General features: G+C 36.1%; 1 protein-coding gene across 1 annotated transcript in view; it reads right to left on the bottom strand.

Moving 5' to 3' along the window:
- The window catches only part of moxd1 (monooxygenase, DBH-like 1), an 89,200-nt gene extending 71,035 nt beyond the window's left edge, over window positions 1-18,165 (bottom strand). The window contains exon 1 of the mRNA XM_039747498.1: window positions 17,605-18,165. Coding sequence (XP_039603432.1) covers window positions 17,605-17,874 — 270 coding nt within the window. The 5' untranslated portion in view covers window positions 17,875-18,165. The remainder of the gene's footprint in view (window positions 1-17,604) is intronic.
- Between the last annotated feature and the right edge of the window lie 279 nt (window positions 18,166-18,444).

Raw genomic sequence — 18,444 nt, 5'->3', positions numbered from 1 at the left:
CATGGAAAGAATGGTGCACCAAGTCAAATTTATTATTTAGAATATACATTTTGAAATTTGCCATGTATCTTGCTATAAAGTGCCAATGTGTTATGTTTGGTAGTTAAAGGTGCCTTCTGGATCTGCATTGGGTTGCGTTTCTCCACAAGCTACACAAGAACATAAATTAATGCAAAATATTTAAAACAGTGAACTTTTATCTTCATTCGCCTAAATGTTGCATGAATTAGCCATACATAAAATCGTACATCAGACTCTTTGAAAAGAATGACCTACGGTAATGGTCATTTACCTACATGACAAGCTGGGGTCCGTAAATCTCTTTGGTCTTGTGAAGAAATGGCTTTTAATGTACCCATAAACTTCACCTAGCTGAATTCTTTGAGTATACAAGAACCTGATAATGTTTATAATCGTTCTAAATTAAAAATTGAAATATTACTAGCCAAAGGCATTTACTAGAGTGATTTTCTTTAATTAAATATGCTGTATCTTATGCAACAGGTGAAGGCAAACACCTAAAAGCAAGGACTAAGAGTGGATGACCAGTTACAATATAATCTTCCTGTTTTAGTGAGTGCCAGTTATCTGGTATAGATGCATAAAATCAAGAGGAAGCTGTATCAGAAATGTCAAGCAAGAAGTGTGATGATATTCGATGACAAAGCCACTCATGACACTAACATAAATTATAATGCCATTAAAATTTAGAAATTAGCCTATTTCACTAAGCAGCTCTTAGGGTCAGACATGGTAGATAGATAGATAGATAGATAGATAGATAGATAGATAGATAGATAGATAGATAGATAGATAGATAGATAGATAGATACTTTATTAATCCCAAAGGGAAATTCACATACTCCAGAAGCAGCATACTGATAAAAATAAACAATATTAAATTAAAGAGTGATAACAATGCAGGTAGAAACAGACAATAACTTTGTATAATGTTAACGTTTGAGCAGAGTAAAGATAATAACATGCAAACCAAGTGGAGCACTGGGCGGACAGACAGGGTAGATAGCAGAAAAACACAAAAGAGAACAGCGATCATCCAAAATCCACAACAAAAATTGTACAAACTGTCTCAGAAAGTCCCTTATAGCAATTTATTAAAAGTATGTATATTTAGATTTCATATTATTTACTTTTATACAGTATTTACATTTATTTTCTAAAAAAAAAACCTAATCCTCCAACTCTTTCAGTATTTACTTTTTTAATGGACAAACATTCAACTGATCTTCAACATTAAACCATAACTGTGGCAGTTCTCTGTCTCTTTGTAACTTTCTTTTTTTTTTTGCATGCCTTCCTATCTTTAAAGTTTTGTTGAGGCTCTAATTATCCTTTTTTAAATTTGGTAGAATACCATTTGGGTCAAAATATGCGTAATATTATAAAGTATGTGTCCAACTCACTGAATTCACTGTAATGCTGATTGTTCTGTTGTTGTCAAGCTCATGGGACTGGCTTTTTAAATTTTATTTTATTCATTAATTCTATTCCCAGAATACATTGATAATTCACTAACACCAAACTGCAAATATATTCTGAGATGATCTTCTCTTTTTAGCTTTTGGGCCTTTACATTATGGATATCCATCCTATTTCTTCTTTACAATCTTTATCTTATGCAACTTTGACTGCTTTAATTGATTCTCTTCCCCATGTACTGATTATTTCATCTAACAAAAAATATGCAGGACTTTATCTCAACATCATTTACAAGTTAGCATATTCTGGAGTGGCACAATTCATACAAATCTTAAACTTACAATTTAGAAACTCTATTTATTCAGTATATTGGTTACTTTCACTGATCTATTTAGTCAGATACTGTATACATTTTTTTTTTTTCATTTATGACTTTTAGATTTTTAACTTATATTTTAGTTGTAGAGTTCAATAGATTAAATTGCCCTGGAAAGCCTTTACTTCCAAATATACTTTACAAAGTGAGCAAGGAGAACTCTGTGCCATTTGTATAACCAAACAGGGGTCTCCCAGAGACGCAAATAAAATGGTCACCTGCTGGTAAGAAATCAGTTGGCTACAAAGACAAAACAAGAATGAGATCTGCAGGCATCAAGAATATGGAGCGGCCAGCTGCGTAGACAAAGAGGATGAAGTGCCTGCTGGTTTGTTGGGTTCAGCAACATCTTCAAAATAAAAAAAAGAACCAGATTGAGTAAAAACAAAGGAATAATTTCCACTTAATGGGCAAATGACTAAATAAAACCAAGCAGGCAGTTGGAACGACACTAGTCCCCACAAAACTGGGCTGCAACCATAAACAGACACATGTGCCATAGTAATCGAAGCGAAACACCCACAGGAAACAAAAAACACAAATAAGTCACAGCTGCCACAGAGTAAGCAAAAAGAACAAGCAAAAGCAAAGGGAAGTGTCAGTTTATGTATTCAACAGCCCCCAGGCTTTCACATGAAAAAAATAATTGCTCCAAAAGCGAAACATTCTTACTTTCTACTGTTTTCTTCAGATATACAACATTGAGCTTTTACAGATAACATCCATGAAGCTGCATGAAATCAAGCAACTTTATGTAAGGAACAAAGCTGTCAGGAGTATGGCAGCGCACACCAGTAATGCATAATAAAGGGCATGCAATTCCATCATTTTTAAGGTACAGTATAATAAAACTAATATATGAAGCAAAACAAAGCTACCAACAAAATAAAACAAAAAAAAAACCCAAACAGAACTGCTTAGAAAACATATCAGCATCCTCAGAATCCTCACATTCCTTGCTTATATAACCTACAAAGCTTTGGCAGACAACTACAGATATTGAAATATTCAATGTAATTGCTTTGGATGGTTGCAAATATCTGATATATTGTGCAAGTGCAGTTGTCTCTTTTCTTCTGTGTTACAAATCTGTGGGTTTTATTTTCCCCGACCCCATCTCTGCTTATGACTCCCTGTAAATTGCATTATACAATGAGGATTACAGCTTGGCATCTAACTGTTTGTGCAGAAATGTTCTTAAATAAATGTCGACACACTCCAAAACACAAAGGATTTCTTGTATAACAGTTACTGTAAAACCTGCTTTGAATTAAACTTTCCAGCTTAACTTTTGCAAAATTTTATAGTGATTAGCATTTTTTTTTTGTTTCAGTTAATCAGAAATCCAAAAATTTGTGACAGATGGGTATCAGCAAGAGTGAAAGGGAAGGTCTACAGGACGTTAGTGAGACCAGCTATGTTATATGGGTTGGAGACGGTGGCACTGACCAGAAAGCAGGAGACAGAGCTGGAGGTGGCAGAGTTAAAGATGCTAAGATTTGCACTGGGTGTGACGAGGATGAATAGGATTAGAAATGAGTACATTAGAGGGTCAGCTGAAGTTGAACAGTTGGGAGACAAAGTCAGAGAGGAGAGATTGAGTTGGTTTGGACATGTGCAGAGGAGAGATGCTGAGTATATTTGGAGAAGGATGCTAAGGATAGAGCTGTCAGGCAAGAGAAAAAGAGGAAGGCCTAAGAGAAGGTTTATAGATGTGGTGAGAGACGACATGCAGGTGATGGGTGTAGCAGAACAAGATGCAGAGGACAGAAAGATATGGAAGAAGATGATTCACTGTGGGAACCCCCAATGGGAGCAGCCAAAAGAAGAAGAATCAGAAATCCGGAATTCTGTCATCTCTTCAGTTTTTCATCTTTTTTTCTATAACTTTACTTTTGTCTATATGTCCTCACGTAACTCTACTCTTTCTTTTCAAAAATTGCAATGGAAGACTCAACCTTTTTATTGGACTGAAGCATGAGGTTTGATAGTTAACAAATCTGGATAACTTAGGAAAATGATGCAGTGCGTCCACCAAACCACCTGCTCTAGACACAAAGAATGTGCAGTGACTCCTCGGCTTTGCCCACTGTTCTCATAAGAATCATATGGAGGTCTTCTCAATTAACTTCAGATTAAATGAATAAACTCAAAGAAGGAATTTTGATCATAACTTGAAATTGTCCTGTTAGATTGATTAATAATTGATAATAAGAAACATCCTGTGTAATAGGTTGAGTGGTAGAGCTCTACTCATGGTCTATGTTTTCATTTGTTAAAGTTGTTGTAAATTTTCTTTCTGAATTATGGTTCTATTTCTAACTTAATGTATTTGTTATGTCTTGTTTCATTGTTATTTTTATTATGTATTTTGGTTTACAGTTTGATGTGCTTTTTATGTTAACCCTCTAGAATATTACCCTTCTTTATTGTATATTTATCTAAAAGCACAGACCCTGTAACAATGCAGCTGTAAGGAAAACTCCCCCAGCCTTTATAAATGACTGAGACTCCTTACTTTGGTATTGATCCACAAACATTCTCCCACTTGTGTTGTTCAGTTCCAATCTTAGGAAGCATTCGAGAGTTAATCAGAAAATTATTTTTGTTTTTCTGGTTTTACAATCATTGGCTGTTGTTCTTATTTTAGATTTTTTGATATAAGACTTGGTTTTGTTGATGGTTAGGTGTGTGACTATGAAGGGCAAACCTTTTTGATTCACTATTTGCTCTGGATTTGCTTTTTGTTTTGTATATTTTGATAATAAAAACCTTTTTTTACAAAGAAACATGTTTTTATGCCATTTGGGGCAAGAGTTTCACAGTTCCCCTACCTGTTTTTGTGACATTTAAAACTGGGTGCTGTTCTCGAGTTGGATTACCACTCATACTTGTGCTGTTGAGGCTTACTTCATGTTTTCAGACCTGAGTGGAATACAAACTAATTTTTTTAGAATAGAGGTCTACCACATTTTTTTATTCATTACAATAACATAGAAACTAAGGCAAGGATACATTTCCCATAAAAGTTTTATTTGTTCATTATGCATGTGTTTTAATTAATCTTAATGGAAAACATGTCACCAACAATATGTTTACAGAATGCACTTAGCATAGTGGTCTGTTGCGCTGTCAGAAAGGAAGACGAGAAAAGCCACTGTTATAGGACAAATGTTCCAGACATGCACAGGCACCTTATGACCACGGTTAAGATACATGTTACATCCATCACCACAAGTCAATATTGCCAACATGCTGCCAAACATGTTGCCAAGGTCAAGGGCAGGGGTAAATTTGTAGCCACAATCTTATATGCCGTATCGTGAAAACTTGCATCCTTTTTGCCAGTGAATCTCAATGTCAGTAGGATATCTGTTACTTCATCTTCTTGGTGGTGTCTCTCGTTCTTCCATTGTATACCCCCCTTATGCGATTTCCTCTGACCATTGTTCAACAGCTTTTCCTGCTTAATATTACTGAAATGGTAGGTTCTGTAGACCCATCTCAAAATGTACATGCTTGTTATGTATGTGGTAGTACATTGTAGGCGAGCTGATTTATATTTTAGTACAGAATTGCACAACTTTCAGCATCAATTGTGTAAGAAATGCTGCAAGGACAAGTTACATTCAGCAGGCTTGATTTTTTCTTCTTGCATCTACAGTACATTGTTTCTGTTCGTAAAATGATTTGACAGGTACTATAACTCAAACATTGCAGTGTTTTTATTTAAATAAATAACATGAAAGTCTATATTAGGCATTAAAATAGAGGAAAGTAAATCAATACAATTGTATAATCAGTAAAATCAATTCATTTTAACTGAATATAAATCAACTGAAAAATCTCTACTTGTTAACATTTCCCACTCATGCATTTTTTTCACACCTTAATATAAGAGTAGTTCACATTATTATGGACACCCTAAACCAGAGATCTCAAACTCTGGTTCTGGAGGGCTACAGTGGCTACAGGTTTTCATTCTAACTGTTTTCTTAATTAGTGACCTGTTTTTGCTGCTAATTAACTTCTTTTGAAATCATTTTAATTGACTTGTATCTTAGGATTTGTTTCCCTAAATCATTCCTCTGAATGGCTTTATTTCTTTCCTTAAACGGCACCCAAACAGAATTGACATGTGAAGTGAGTATACAACAGAACACCAACTAAGTAAGGACCTCAAACTCCAGCCAGTTTCACTCCAATCAGTTGCTTAATTAGGCGCCAAGTCTTGTTAATTAAACCTGCTCATTAATTCCATGGTGTGTTGCTGCTCTCATTGTGCAATAGCATGCGTACATTTCTGAAATGGTCGAGGTTCTGTTTTCCATGAGCACTGTTAAAATGTTTTGGTGACCTGAGCAGATCAACATTCCTGAGACTTTCATCTGTCTTTATTATCAGATATTGTATGAAGGACACAGTTTCCTGGTCATGTTTTGGCTCATTTTGTATCTCACTATTGTTTGGCAGCTAATTAAAGAAAAATAAACTATTAAGGGTTCTGAGTCTTCAAGAGCAGCTCAATTTGCTATTAATTCAAAAGATGTTTATTTGCAGCAAACACAGGTCATTAAGTGGAAAAGGGTTAGAATGAAAACCTGCAGCCACTGCGGTCCTAACCCTGCCCTAAACTATCAAAATATACAAGCACTAGGGTTTTGTATATTATCCATTCTAAGAAACATATAATAATTTTACGTTGGTAATTACATATTGAGATTTTTGATTAAGGAAGACAGAAGTTTCAGGTTAAGGTAGTTAATCTGTAATCATGGCACCAGTGAGTGATATTGGGGTGCATTTTGAATCCCACATGTGAGTAAGAATTCCATCGTATTCTTTAAGAAATGATAGTAACTCAGTTATTTTCAAACCCTCTTTGTCATGAATAGGATCATGGAGGGGTCTGCAGGAGCCTGTCCCAGCTAGAATAGCGCACAAGGCAGTGAACAAACATTGGAGAGGGAGCCAGCTCACAGCAGGGCACGTACACACTCAAACACAAAGCACACACTAGGGACAATTTAGGATCACCAATTCACCTAACCTACATGTGCTTGGGAACAAGAACACTTGAGATTAATAGGAGCAGTGGCGTATGAAACCATGGAAATTTAAAAACAGTTTCTTAGGTGCAAAACCAGACCTTGAAAGTGATGTAAGCGATCAGGGAATGAACTGCTTCAACATCCTCCTCCTCCTGCAGTGTTAGCTAAAAGGCTGTGGAGACTGGTTTATTCCAGTCGCTGCTGCTCTGTGTGATGATTCTACACTGAGGTTTGTCTTTAAACAAGCTTCAGAGGCAAAGGACGTATACATCACTGGAATGTCCACATCAATCACTGGAATATCCACATCAAGTTTAATTTGAATTAATGGCCATCCCAAACAGTAAAAGGGACTCAGTCTTATATTATATTGAAAAACTAGGAAACAACATAAGTCCTTGTTTCATTCTAAAGGGGGTTATCAAAATATCCAAGTGATAGATAATTATGCTACTGAATATTCAGAGGTAAGTCCCTTGTGAAAACCAATTTGAACAAAGTATGGGAAAACTCATTGATATCTTTATAAAAAAGTTAATTGATCGACTAACATCTTTCACTTCTACTTAATTAAAATAGTTATGTAGGTTAGTATGTGTGTACACCATCCGCAGATCAAAGGAGTGTTTTAAAGAAACACTAAAAATATATATATAAAGAGGGTTGTAGAGGGAAATCTATCAGTCATGCCATTCTAGATATGTGCAGTGGGAACTTGTTTTCATTGCATCAACCAGGATTAGTCCATTGGAGTTGCAGGTTATCTGGGAACCCAAGGAGTTTCTTCAGATCTTAAAGCAAAAGTGTAGTTTAATATACAGGAAACCCCAGCTCATTTCTTTTGAAGGAGTTTTTAAAAAACTAAAGCTATTTGCCATATGAATAACATCTGCAAAGGAAACCAATGATACAAAAACAAAGCTTTGATCAAAGGACAACATTACATGGATTTCACAATGGAGACAAGGTTTCGGTGCTGATTCTAAATGACCTTTGTCAATTCCTGGCATAAAGGAGAAACTCAGCCATGCCAGCTTTACAGTGAGAATTCTTAGACATTAAAATACATTACAAATTCAAATGTTTAAAAGAGTAGCATGAATGGGAAACTTTTCCCAGCAAAACAGATACCCTAACAGGCATTGCCATACAGTATGTTGCCATTAATCAAGAAAGAGAAAATGGTCTTTGCTCTGGCATAGTAGGATCCATCTTGCTACAAATAACATGATAAATGAAAATGATTTAAAAGTCTACCTCAATGAATAATTTCCAAAGCATAGTGTGCTGTAATTTAAGAAATTAAACAAATGCTGAAACTGAGGGTGTTTAAGATATCAAAGAGTGACTGCTGCAGCTGAAATGTCAGAATCCCAAGTCTAATGACAATATCACATTTGGTATTAAATTTATGATATTTAAAGATATCTCAAGAGAAGTCCAACTGTGAAAAACTACATTCTCTACTCTAGATGTGTAATCTCGATTTTCTAGACTGCTGTTTGTACCTCAGGGGGCTCCACTATCATTTCAATATATGGAGGAACCAAATGTAATTGTGTATTTAGAGCATTTCTTGAAAATGCAGCCATATTCATAATGACTGGGGGTCACCTTTTATGCATCTAAAGCTTGTACTGGATCAGTGTTGTAAGCAAGATTAAACTACCAGCCCCAAGGGACAGAAATAACAAAGGAAAAAGAAAAAAAAATGGAGACTAAGCTAAACATATAACCAGAAGAATTATTGCTGGGTAAGTAAACAGTCAAAACCAGGAAATCAAACAAAAACAATCTTCAAGTTCAATATGTACAATAAGGTGAAAAATCATATCAAAAAGCTTAAGCAAAAGCCATTGCTGCCTGAAGTTCCTCTTCTTAAATTGTTGTCTCAATCAGAAGTTTGTTGTTAAGACATTTTATCTAAAACTTAGATGCTAATGTTACCATGCCGCCATCTTAAATAGCATTCATGAAGTGATGTCACATGCAACAAAACCACCAAAGTATGCGAAAGGCAAAGACCATTGTTGCTAAAAACAAAATAACAACAAACACTACACAAAGCCCAGAACTGGATCAGAATGATGTCGTTAATATAAACAAAAGTAAACATAAATACTTCCTCATGGTTCAAAACTAACATTCATGAGAGGGACAGGGAGATAAAAGTGCAATGAAGGGGGGGACTTTTTAAACCAGTGATGCAACAACAAGTCCACCTTTTCGTTAGTCTAGTCCAGTGATTCTTAACCATTGTTCAGTCACAAACCCCTTTAAGAATCTGATGTAAGCTATAAACGCTCTTCCCCAGAAATATTCACATAAACACAACTTTGCATGCAATGAATATAATGTACTTTATTTATATAGGTTTGATTGTCTCATCCATATATAACATACAAAAAGTATTACTAAACTTTAAAGTAAACAATCTTAAAAAACACTCTTTTTTTAGGCAAAAGGTAATGGCCACTCATAATTATGAAATACAATCCTTTTGTTCAAATTTAAACAGATCTACTACTACTGCTTTTACATTTTCTATTGCCATTACTACTATTATTACTACATCTACTCTAAATCAACAGTACCGGGCTGTATAGCTGAATATAAATGTTAATTTTTATCTGACCCTCACGGACCCCCTAAAACCCATTCATGGATCCACTGGGGTCCACGGACCTCAGGTTAAGAACCCCTGGTTTAGTCAGTTATAGTAGGTGATTTACCTCTGAATTTGTTGCTTATGGCGCACCTCTCTGCAATATCAGAAGTGAAAACCACAATATAGCTATCCAGTGGAAAGGCAATGCAGAACTGCTATCCAAAGTGTTAAAACAATTGGTAACACTTTAGATTAGGTACTACAAGAAATGAATCTATTACTCATATACTGTTATGTAACAACATCTTAACAAAGAGATTTTTGGTCTTAATAACAAAGTATTAGTAATCAATCTGATAACTTGGAATTAATTAATCCATTCGAATCAGATTCTTTTGTGTCCTCAGCCTATACAATAACAGACATTTTACTATGTGAGATGAGCTACATTCTCAGTTATTCAATCTTGCTGTTTCAGCACAGAAGCAATGTTCTCAGCTTGTGGCTTCTGCCATTCTTATATTAACATAATTCTGTAATGTTTCAGAGATAAACTGCTTGAACATAATTACAATATATTCTTGATCATCACAGAATAAAATTTGTTTTGTTTCTAGATTGAGATATCAGGATTTTATCCATGTTTTTGCCAGAAAATCCAGATTAAAGAAACACATGTACAGTAGTATTTGAGTTAAATTTCTGTAGACAAATTTCTGAGTTGGTTGGGAACTTGAGAGTTAAACTGCCATCTTGGCCATGGATCTCTAGATAATGTGATTCAATGTGTTTAAATACTAGTTTGAATTGTTATGCTTTCACAATAATGGGCAGGCAAACTTGTGCATATGAGTAAAACAAGTACTTTGATTCTATTACAGAATCAGAAAAAATTTGGGAACCCCTCTTAATTCTTTGGATTTTTGCTTACGTCATATCATTGGCTGAGCTTTCAAAGTAGCAACTTCCTTTTAATATGACATGCCTTATGGAAACTGTAGTATTTCAGCAGTGACATTAAGTTTATTGAATTAACAGAAAATATGCAATATGCATCATAACAAAATTATACAGGTGCATAAGTTTGGGCACCCCAACAGAGATATTACATCAATACTTAGTTGAGCCTCCTTTTGCAAATATAACAGCCTCTAGATGCCTCCTATAGCCTCTGATGAGTGTCTGGATTCTGGATGGAGGTATTTTTGACCATTCTTCCATACATAATCTCTCCAGTTCAGTTAAATTTGATGGCTGCTGAGCATGGACAGCCTGCTTCAAATCATCCCATAAATTTTCAATGATATTCAAGTCAGGGGACTGTAACGGCCATTCCAGATCATTGTACTTCTCCCTCTTTATAAACGCCTTTGTAGATTTCGAACTGTGTTTTGGGTCATTGTTTGGCTGGAATATCCAACCCCTGCGTAGCTTCGACTTTGTGACTGATGCTTAAACAATATCCTGAAGAATTTGTTGATATTGGGTTGAATTCATCCGACCCTCGACTTTAACAAGGACCCCAGTGACTGAACTAGCCACACAGCCCCACAGCATGATGGAACCTCCACCAAATTTGACAGTAGGTAGCAGGTGTTTTTTTGGAATGCAGTGTTCTTCTTCCGCTATGCAAAGGAGCTTTTTGTTATGACCAAATAACTCAATTTTTGTTTCATCAGTCCAAAGCAATTTGTTCCAAAATGAATCTGGCTGTCTAAATGAGCGTTAGCATACAACAAGTGACTTGTGTTTGTGCCGTGAGTGCAGAAAGGGCTTCTTTCTCATCACCCTGCCATACAGATGTTCCTTGTGCAAATTGCGCTGAATTGTAGAACGATGTACAGATACACAAATTGCAGAAAGAAGGTGTTGCAGGTCTTTGGAGGTGATCTGTGGGTTGTCTATAATCATTCTCACAATCCTGCGCATGTGCCGCTCCTGTATTTTTCTTGGCCTGCCAGACCTGGGCTTTACAGCAACTGTGCCTGTGGCCTTCCATTTCCTGATTCCATTCCTTACAGTTGTAAATGACAGTTTAAACCTCCGAGATAGCTTTTTGTAGCCTTCCCCTAAAACATGATACTGAACAATCTTTGTTTTCAGATCTTTTGAGAGTTGCTTTGAGGATCCCATTCTGTCACTCTTCAGAGGAGAGTCAAAGGGAAGCACAACTTGCAATTGACCACCTTAAATCCTTTTCTCATGATTGGAGACACCTGTTTATGACGTTCAAGGCTTAACAAGATAAATCCAACCAATTTGGTGTTGCAAGTAATCAGTATTGAGCAGTTACATGCATTCAAATCAGCAAAATTACAAGTTTACCCAAATTTTTGCACAGCCAGTTTTTCATATTTGATTTAATTTCATACAACTATACACTATTTCACTAAAATTTTTTGTTCAGAAAACACCCCATTACTCAGATGCTCATACCACTGTTATCTTTTTTATTAAAAGTAGAGTAAATCATTATGCAGGCTGAGAGGGGTTCCCAAACTTTTTCATATGACTGTATATTCAAAGAATCCGATATATCCTTAGATAATGAGAATCCCTAAGTGATCTGACATTCATGAAATTAACATTAAATATTTGAATTATGTCTTCAGTAGTCCATTTGAACGGATACAAGGTAGTACTTTCTCATTAAATTGGCAATGTTACTTCAAAGAACGTTTGAGCCAATGCCTGTGTAAATTGGGTCTTCTGTAACAAGAGTGAAACTTTAAAAACAATTAATCATTCATGAAGTGGTAAAAATAGCGAAGATAATGTGTTATCTATAAAGCAGCAATCTTAATTGTTAAGAACATTTCCACTGTGGGATAAAAAAGATAATGCTTCGTTTTTTGTTTTGTGGACAAAATGAATGCTAATCCAGACACAAAGTGTTTGGATTGTCTCATAATACAGGCTGATGTTACAGAGACTTTGTTGGAATTAAAGGAAACACAGACAAATGCAAATGAGGATTTACCAAAATTGAGTAGCAGTGGCAGCTGACTCTTATTTCGTCTGTGGGACTATCTCTGTCTACAACCATCTTCTGAATGTAAGAAAAGTTTTGATGAAAACAAGTCATTTGGCCAAAGATAATTTCTCAATCCATCCTAAAGTAACTTGTGCCAAATATCTGTCTGTCTGTCTACTGTGTCTACTGTGTTTCCTTTTAACATATCCATGTATCGCTTTGCTTGTCCATAAAAATACTTTCTAACATTAGTATAGAATGTACATCAATTTATTTATTTCTTTTTGAAGATTACATTTTAAAGTGATACTTTCCATTGTAATAATTTTCTTCATAGTCTTACAAACTCCAATCATGTCACCTGTTAATCATCATTTGCCTATACAGAAAATATTCAGGTTCCTCAGTCTTTCCTCAATGCCAATACTGTGCAGTCCTAGAATCAGATTAGTTGTATGACTCTGAACTGTCTCCATCACTGTTATATATTTAATTTAGTACTCACACAGAACTGTTAACACTATTCCACATGAAGCCTCACAAGTGTGTTGCGTGGCTTGATAAAAACCTCCTAGGACATACAGTACGCCAAACACATCAGGCTACGGAATCCAACATCCTGTGCTTAGCTGTGGACGGTCTTTATTATAAAGTGTACTTCAATGTTCAGTCATCTCAATCCTGCCTAACATTTTTATTTCCAGTGTTTAAACCTTTACATTCATTTATAGTAATCCTCTCTGAATTCTGTTAATCCCCATATGCAATGAATTTGTTGACTTTAGTTAATGGTCATTAGTAAATTTAAACACCATCTTGGTAGCATTTTTATCCAGGTTTTTAGTATAAATTTAAAAGAGCAGCAGCACTAGCCCTAAACCTTGATGGAATGCACTTTTAACAACTGCTGAAATGCTCTTCTCACAGTAGCTGTCTATGCATATGCTTACTGTGCCCTGAATATACTCATTCTCTAGTTTTAAAGACCTACTGTACTTTATAATTATCCGTTAAGAATTTTCTTTGAAGTTAGGAAGCAACATGTACCTTTTAAGGATTCTCACAGTGCTGAAAGTCTGAAATATTTCAGACTAAAACAATACATGCAGAACCCACACAAACTTGAGATTTTACAAGAATCTGGGGCTTCAGGCATAAAAATCATAAGCCTGTTGTTTGATGTTTTCAGCAACAGCAGGTGTGCAATGTAAAAGAATTAACAGTATCATTGATTTACTTCAAAGCATACATTCACTGAAAAAATAACTTTTTTGTTTTTACTTAACATTTAAAAAATTCTCTTCTGTGATCTAGCATCTTACTCTAGTTTGCAATAAACAGAATTTTGACAGTTAGACAAGCTTCAAGAATTAGACAAATATAATGAGGCTCGGCTTTTTGTAACCACAACGTTATTCACAGCAAACTATGCACACTTTAAAAGAGACCAAATTGACTTTACCTTAATAAAACCATTTTAAATAATTGGGCATGGATAATTAGGTGCCTTGGTGCTCCATTGATGCTTGTCACATTCCTTGATGATAGAAGACTTCGCCAGGAACTTTTGTGAAGTTTTACAGAGTGTACATAAAGTTAAAAACTGTCTAAATATATTTTTAAGCATTTTCCCATCAGAAAATCTTAAGTGGATCTGAAACTATAGACCCATACTTCAGTTAATTTTAAACCAAACAACTGCTGCCTCAGTTTTATCACAGTAATCTTCAAAGTCAACTTAATTAAGGTTTTGGTGTGGGAAGATAACTGAAAATAACAATCACAAGTTACGATTGTGACAATGTATACATGAAAACATGAAGTGCTGTCTCTGGATTTCAACAAATGTACAAAAATGTCATATTTTTAAATTTTAAGAATTAATAAAAATAACATAATATAATAAAATACATATACTATATATATATATATTTATACATACATATACACACACACACATATATATATGCATATTATTCAGCTGAACACCCATTTATTTTTAGTGGGAATGCTTCCATTTCATTCCCACTTTCACAGCCTAGTACACTTTACAGCACTTTCTTATTGTCTTCTTCTTGGCTCTCTCTCTCTCTCATCTGCCTTTACTCCTCGTCCGGCAAGTTTTGTCACCCTCCTCCCGAACCTGGCTTCTGGAGTAGTACCAGCTGGCTCCATTTAAACCACACCCAGGAGCACTCCAGGTGGCCCATTACCATGTACTCCCAGGTGTCGCAGAAGCCCAACATAATAAGACTCTGCAGCCATCATAGCTCCTGCTGGCAATACCCACAAAACTCAAAATGGCTGCAGCGAAGTCCAACTCCCAGCATGCCCTGTAAGAATCCGTAGTGCCACAGCAACCCTGGGGTGGCTGTCTTGTAAGGTTCCAGGGGAGATAATGCCCTGAACACGCTATCTTCCCCCAGTCCTTGCCCCCTGGCCAGCCATGACTATATATTCTGTATGTATATATATACATATATACATATGTATGTATATATATACATATATATACATATAGTGACAGATGAGGGGGAGAGGACATATTTACAGAAATGCCTCCCTCAGAAGACAAGTGGGCAACCCCTCGGATTGCATTGGGGACACGGGTTTGGAACTTTGAAGCTCAACCCTGCTGGGGCCCATGGCCACCGCCAGGGGGCACCTGGACTGCAGCACTTCCACCACACCCAGAAGTACTGCTAAAAGAGGATCTGAGCGCACTAGGAGCACTTCCAGGTGCCTATGCAGCACTTCCGCCATACCCAGGAGTGCTGCCTGAAAAAATGAGAGTGCACCTGGAGCACTTCCAGCTGCATTATAAAAGAGGCCGCCTCACTTCATTTGAGGAGCCAGAGTCAGGAGGTGGTGGACAAAGCTTGTGTGGAGGAGTGGGGGCAGTGAAAAGAGAAACAAACAAAACAAGAGAAAGAGAGAAGTAGAAGGGACTGAGCATTATTTGTTCCTGATTTGTGCACTGAGTGCTATGAAAAGACAAGAAAATTAAGTAAAAAGCGTGCTGCTTTTTCCCTTGTGAGGTCCACCTGTCTGTGTTGAGGTTTGAGGAGCAGTACTGCCCCAGTTTAGACCACAATATATATATATATATATATATATATATATATATATATATATATATACACACATACATATACACCAGGGGACTTTGCCCCCTGCTCGCTTCATTCCCATCTCCCCCGGCCTGCACTACACGTCAGCCACTGCCACTCGCGTGTGTGGATTTCACTTTCACCAAACAATAAATCTTTTAATTCTCGTAGATACTCCTGTTCATTGAGAAAAAAACACTACTTTTCCCTGATGGCAACACGGTTTAAGCGATCTACAAATCTCTGACTTAAAGTTTAAATCTGAACAATATATTCAATCTTTTTGCTGTACCATTATTTCATCAAGTAATAATTTCCGTTTGTTTGCACTAATGCGATCTTTACTATCATTTTTTGAGACTTTCGAATTTTAGTATTTTCATTATCTCTAACCTGCTTTGCATATGTATCGCACCAACGTTTTTGAATTCTTTACAATGTTCTACTTTGTCATTTACTCTTTGTCTTTTATTTCCGGCCCTGGGCCCGGTTAAATCTCTTGGCACAAAGAAAAAGTTACGTCTCATCCCAGGATTTTTTTATTATAATAATGAGATATTTAATTCATGTATATTTAATCATTTTCTGCTGATGATACCACCTGGTAGATTGTTGAAAGTTTAGGAAGAAAAAACAATTTTAAGATACATGACTCATTTTCTCTCTTTGTGGATTACTAGCTATGAATATTGAAGCCATATCATAGACCTTCGCTTCCATATATGCCTCTTCTGTGAACCTACTGTGCAGACATTTATTTCTTAGTCAATAAATAGATCCAATAAATAGAAAAGTCAAACTTGCCAGCCATCTTCATTATTATTAGGAATAACATTATAGGGACAAATTGAGCATGGCATTTAATATATGAAGAGTTGTTGTCACAGAGTGATTTGTCTTGTTAAATTTACTCTAATAGTGTTAAAGTAACCTTTAAAAGTGTTTATATTGAAAAATTGTTTCCACAAATAAGTATAAATGTTAATTTAGCACTACCAATTTTGCTGTAAGTAGTTTTTTCTACATTATGTACATTGATAAAAAAGCCTTTTGTTAATAGCATTGTATTAACAAAATATATCATTACAGCTTAGGCAGAGATATTTAAAAAGCATGGTTGTGGGATAAAAAAAGAAGCAGAGGATAGACAGAAACCGACTCTGGACAGAAGATCAGGCTACCACAGGACAGACGTATTGACCGACATTCAAACCAGTACAAATTTTAAAAGATATTTTAGCTTTTCAAATATAATAAATATCAGTTTGTAAAGTGAAACGGTCTTAACCATTGAAGAAGGGAGCGACACAGTCTAAAATATCTGTATAATCTGTGAGAATCTCTTGTTAATGGCAACAACTTGTCTTTCTATATCAATTAAATCAAAAACTCAATATATTTGTAATTTTATTTTACTATAGTAAAACAAGATGTTTTTATTTTAATTTATTTGTTCAGAAAAGGGCATACATAACAACACGAGCATACAATACTTCCATTAATACTTCTACAATTAAGACTAAAAATAGCAACAATTATAATAATAGTGATTCTCAATGGCATTATTCTCTTAAAAAATATTAATACCCTCTTCAAATGTTTTAGGCTTAATAAATTAAATCAACACTGTAATAAAGATAATAATATACAGTACTATGGGAAAGGCGCTATATGAATAAAATTATTATTATTACTAGGGAAATCGTACATGAGAGCTGTGTAACAGTTTATAAAATTGATCACACAGGTTAAATATTCTGACAGACTGATAGATAGATAGATAGATAGATAGATAGATAGATAGATAGATAGATAGATAGATAGAGTTCGAGCAACCTTCACATATTAACACATCAGTCAGATACTGACAGAAGCTCCTCAGAATACACTCGAACGTTCTTTAATCCTTTAAAAGGCATATATACAGTACATTACCTAGCAAGTTACTCTCGCTACTACTAACTATACCATGATGCTACTGTCTACGCTGTTCATTCATTTTTAACCCCGTATTTCTGGCAGTGCCGCTATTCGTCCATCCTTACCTGCACGTACGGCTTTCCGTTTTCTACTCCCCCAATCATTATGTCGGAATGCGCCATAGACCCAGAGGGAGACAGTCCAAATCCGATATAACCGGTGGTCTCGACTTCAACCTCAAACACTACGGTTCTCTCGTCATATCTCCACCTTAAGTGGTATTTCCCGTGCGCATCCAGAAGTGCGGCATTCGTGAAGGTCTGTCTCGAGCAGGACACCTGGCGCAGTTCACTAATCATCAAAAGGAGTAAAGCGCAAAAGCCAAGAGAAGTCATTTTACTTGTCAGGATGTTGTGCAGAGTTTATAAGTCACTACGAGGTCCGCAAACAGAAGCTTTGATTTCTGACTGTACTGGTGCCAAGCTATTCGTCATGCGCCCCAGAAAAGAAAGTATCCAACCAAAAACAGTCTTGAGTGTGTCACCAGAGTGAGCCGACCCGTCCCCCCATTCAAAGTGCCAACATTTGCAAAAGTCGAGCTGCCTTTATCTGTGCAGGCATGCTGTGTTCCCGCTTACACAGTAGACAAAATCAGAATGCACAGAACTGACAGTATAGTTTCCGTGGTTGTCATATTCACCTACTTAAAAGGGAGGGAGCCGGAGGAACTTTGAGCAGCGCTCGTGGTGGATGACTTAGGCGGTCCGAACGGTGCTGTCCTGACGCCAGCAACACCCCGAGACCCCCCGTGTGCCTACCTAGCGTACAGTGCGTAATGGAAGACACGTTTGAAAAAAGAAAATTCGAGTCACGCATTACGCGCATCCGACTAATAATAACGAGGCACCAGATTTACATTCCAATATGAATATTCGTTTTTAGCTACTGTTAAAATATTACGCCAG

The sequence above is a fragment of the Polypterus senegalus genome, chromosome 3 (assembly GCF_016835505.1).
Source record: "Polypterus senegalus isolate Bchr_013 chromosome 3, ASM1683550v1, whole genome shotgun sequence".
In the NCBI taxonomy this organism is placed as follows: domain Eukaryota; kingdom Metazoa; phylum Chordata; class Cladistia; order Polypteriformes; family Polypteridae; genus Polypterus; species Polypterus senegalus.
Note: the sequence above shows the minus strand (reverse complement) of the source record. Positions and strands in the feature narration are given on the sequence as shown.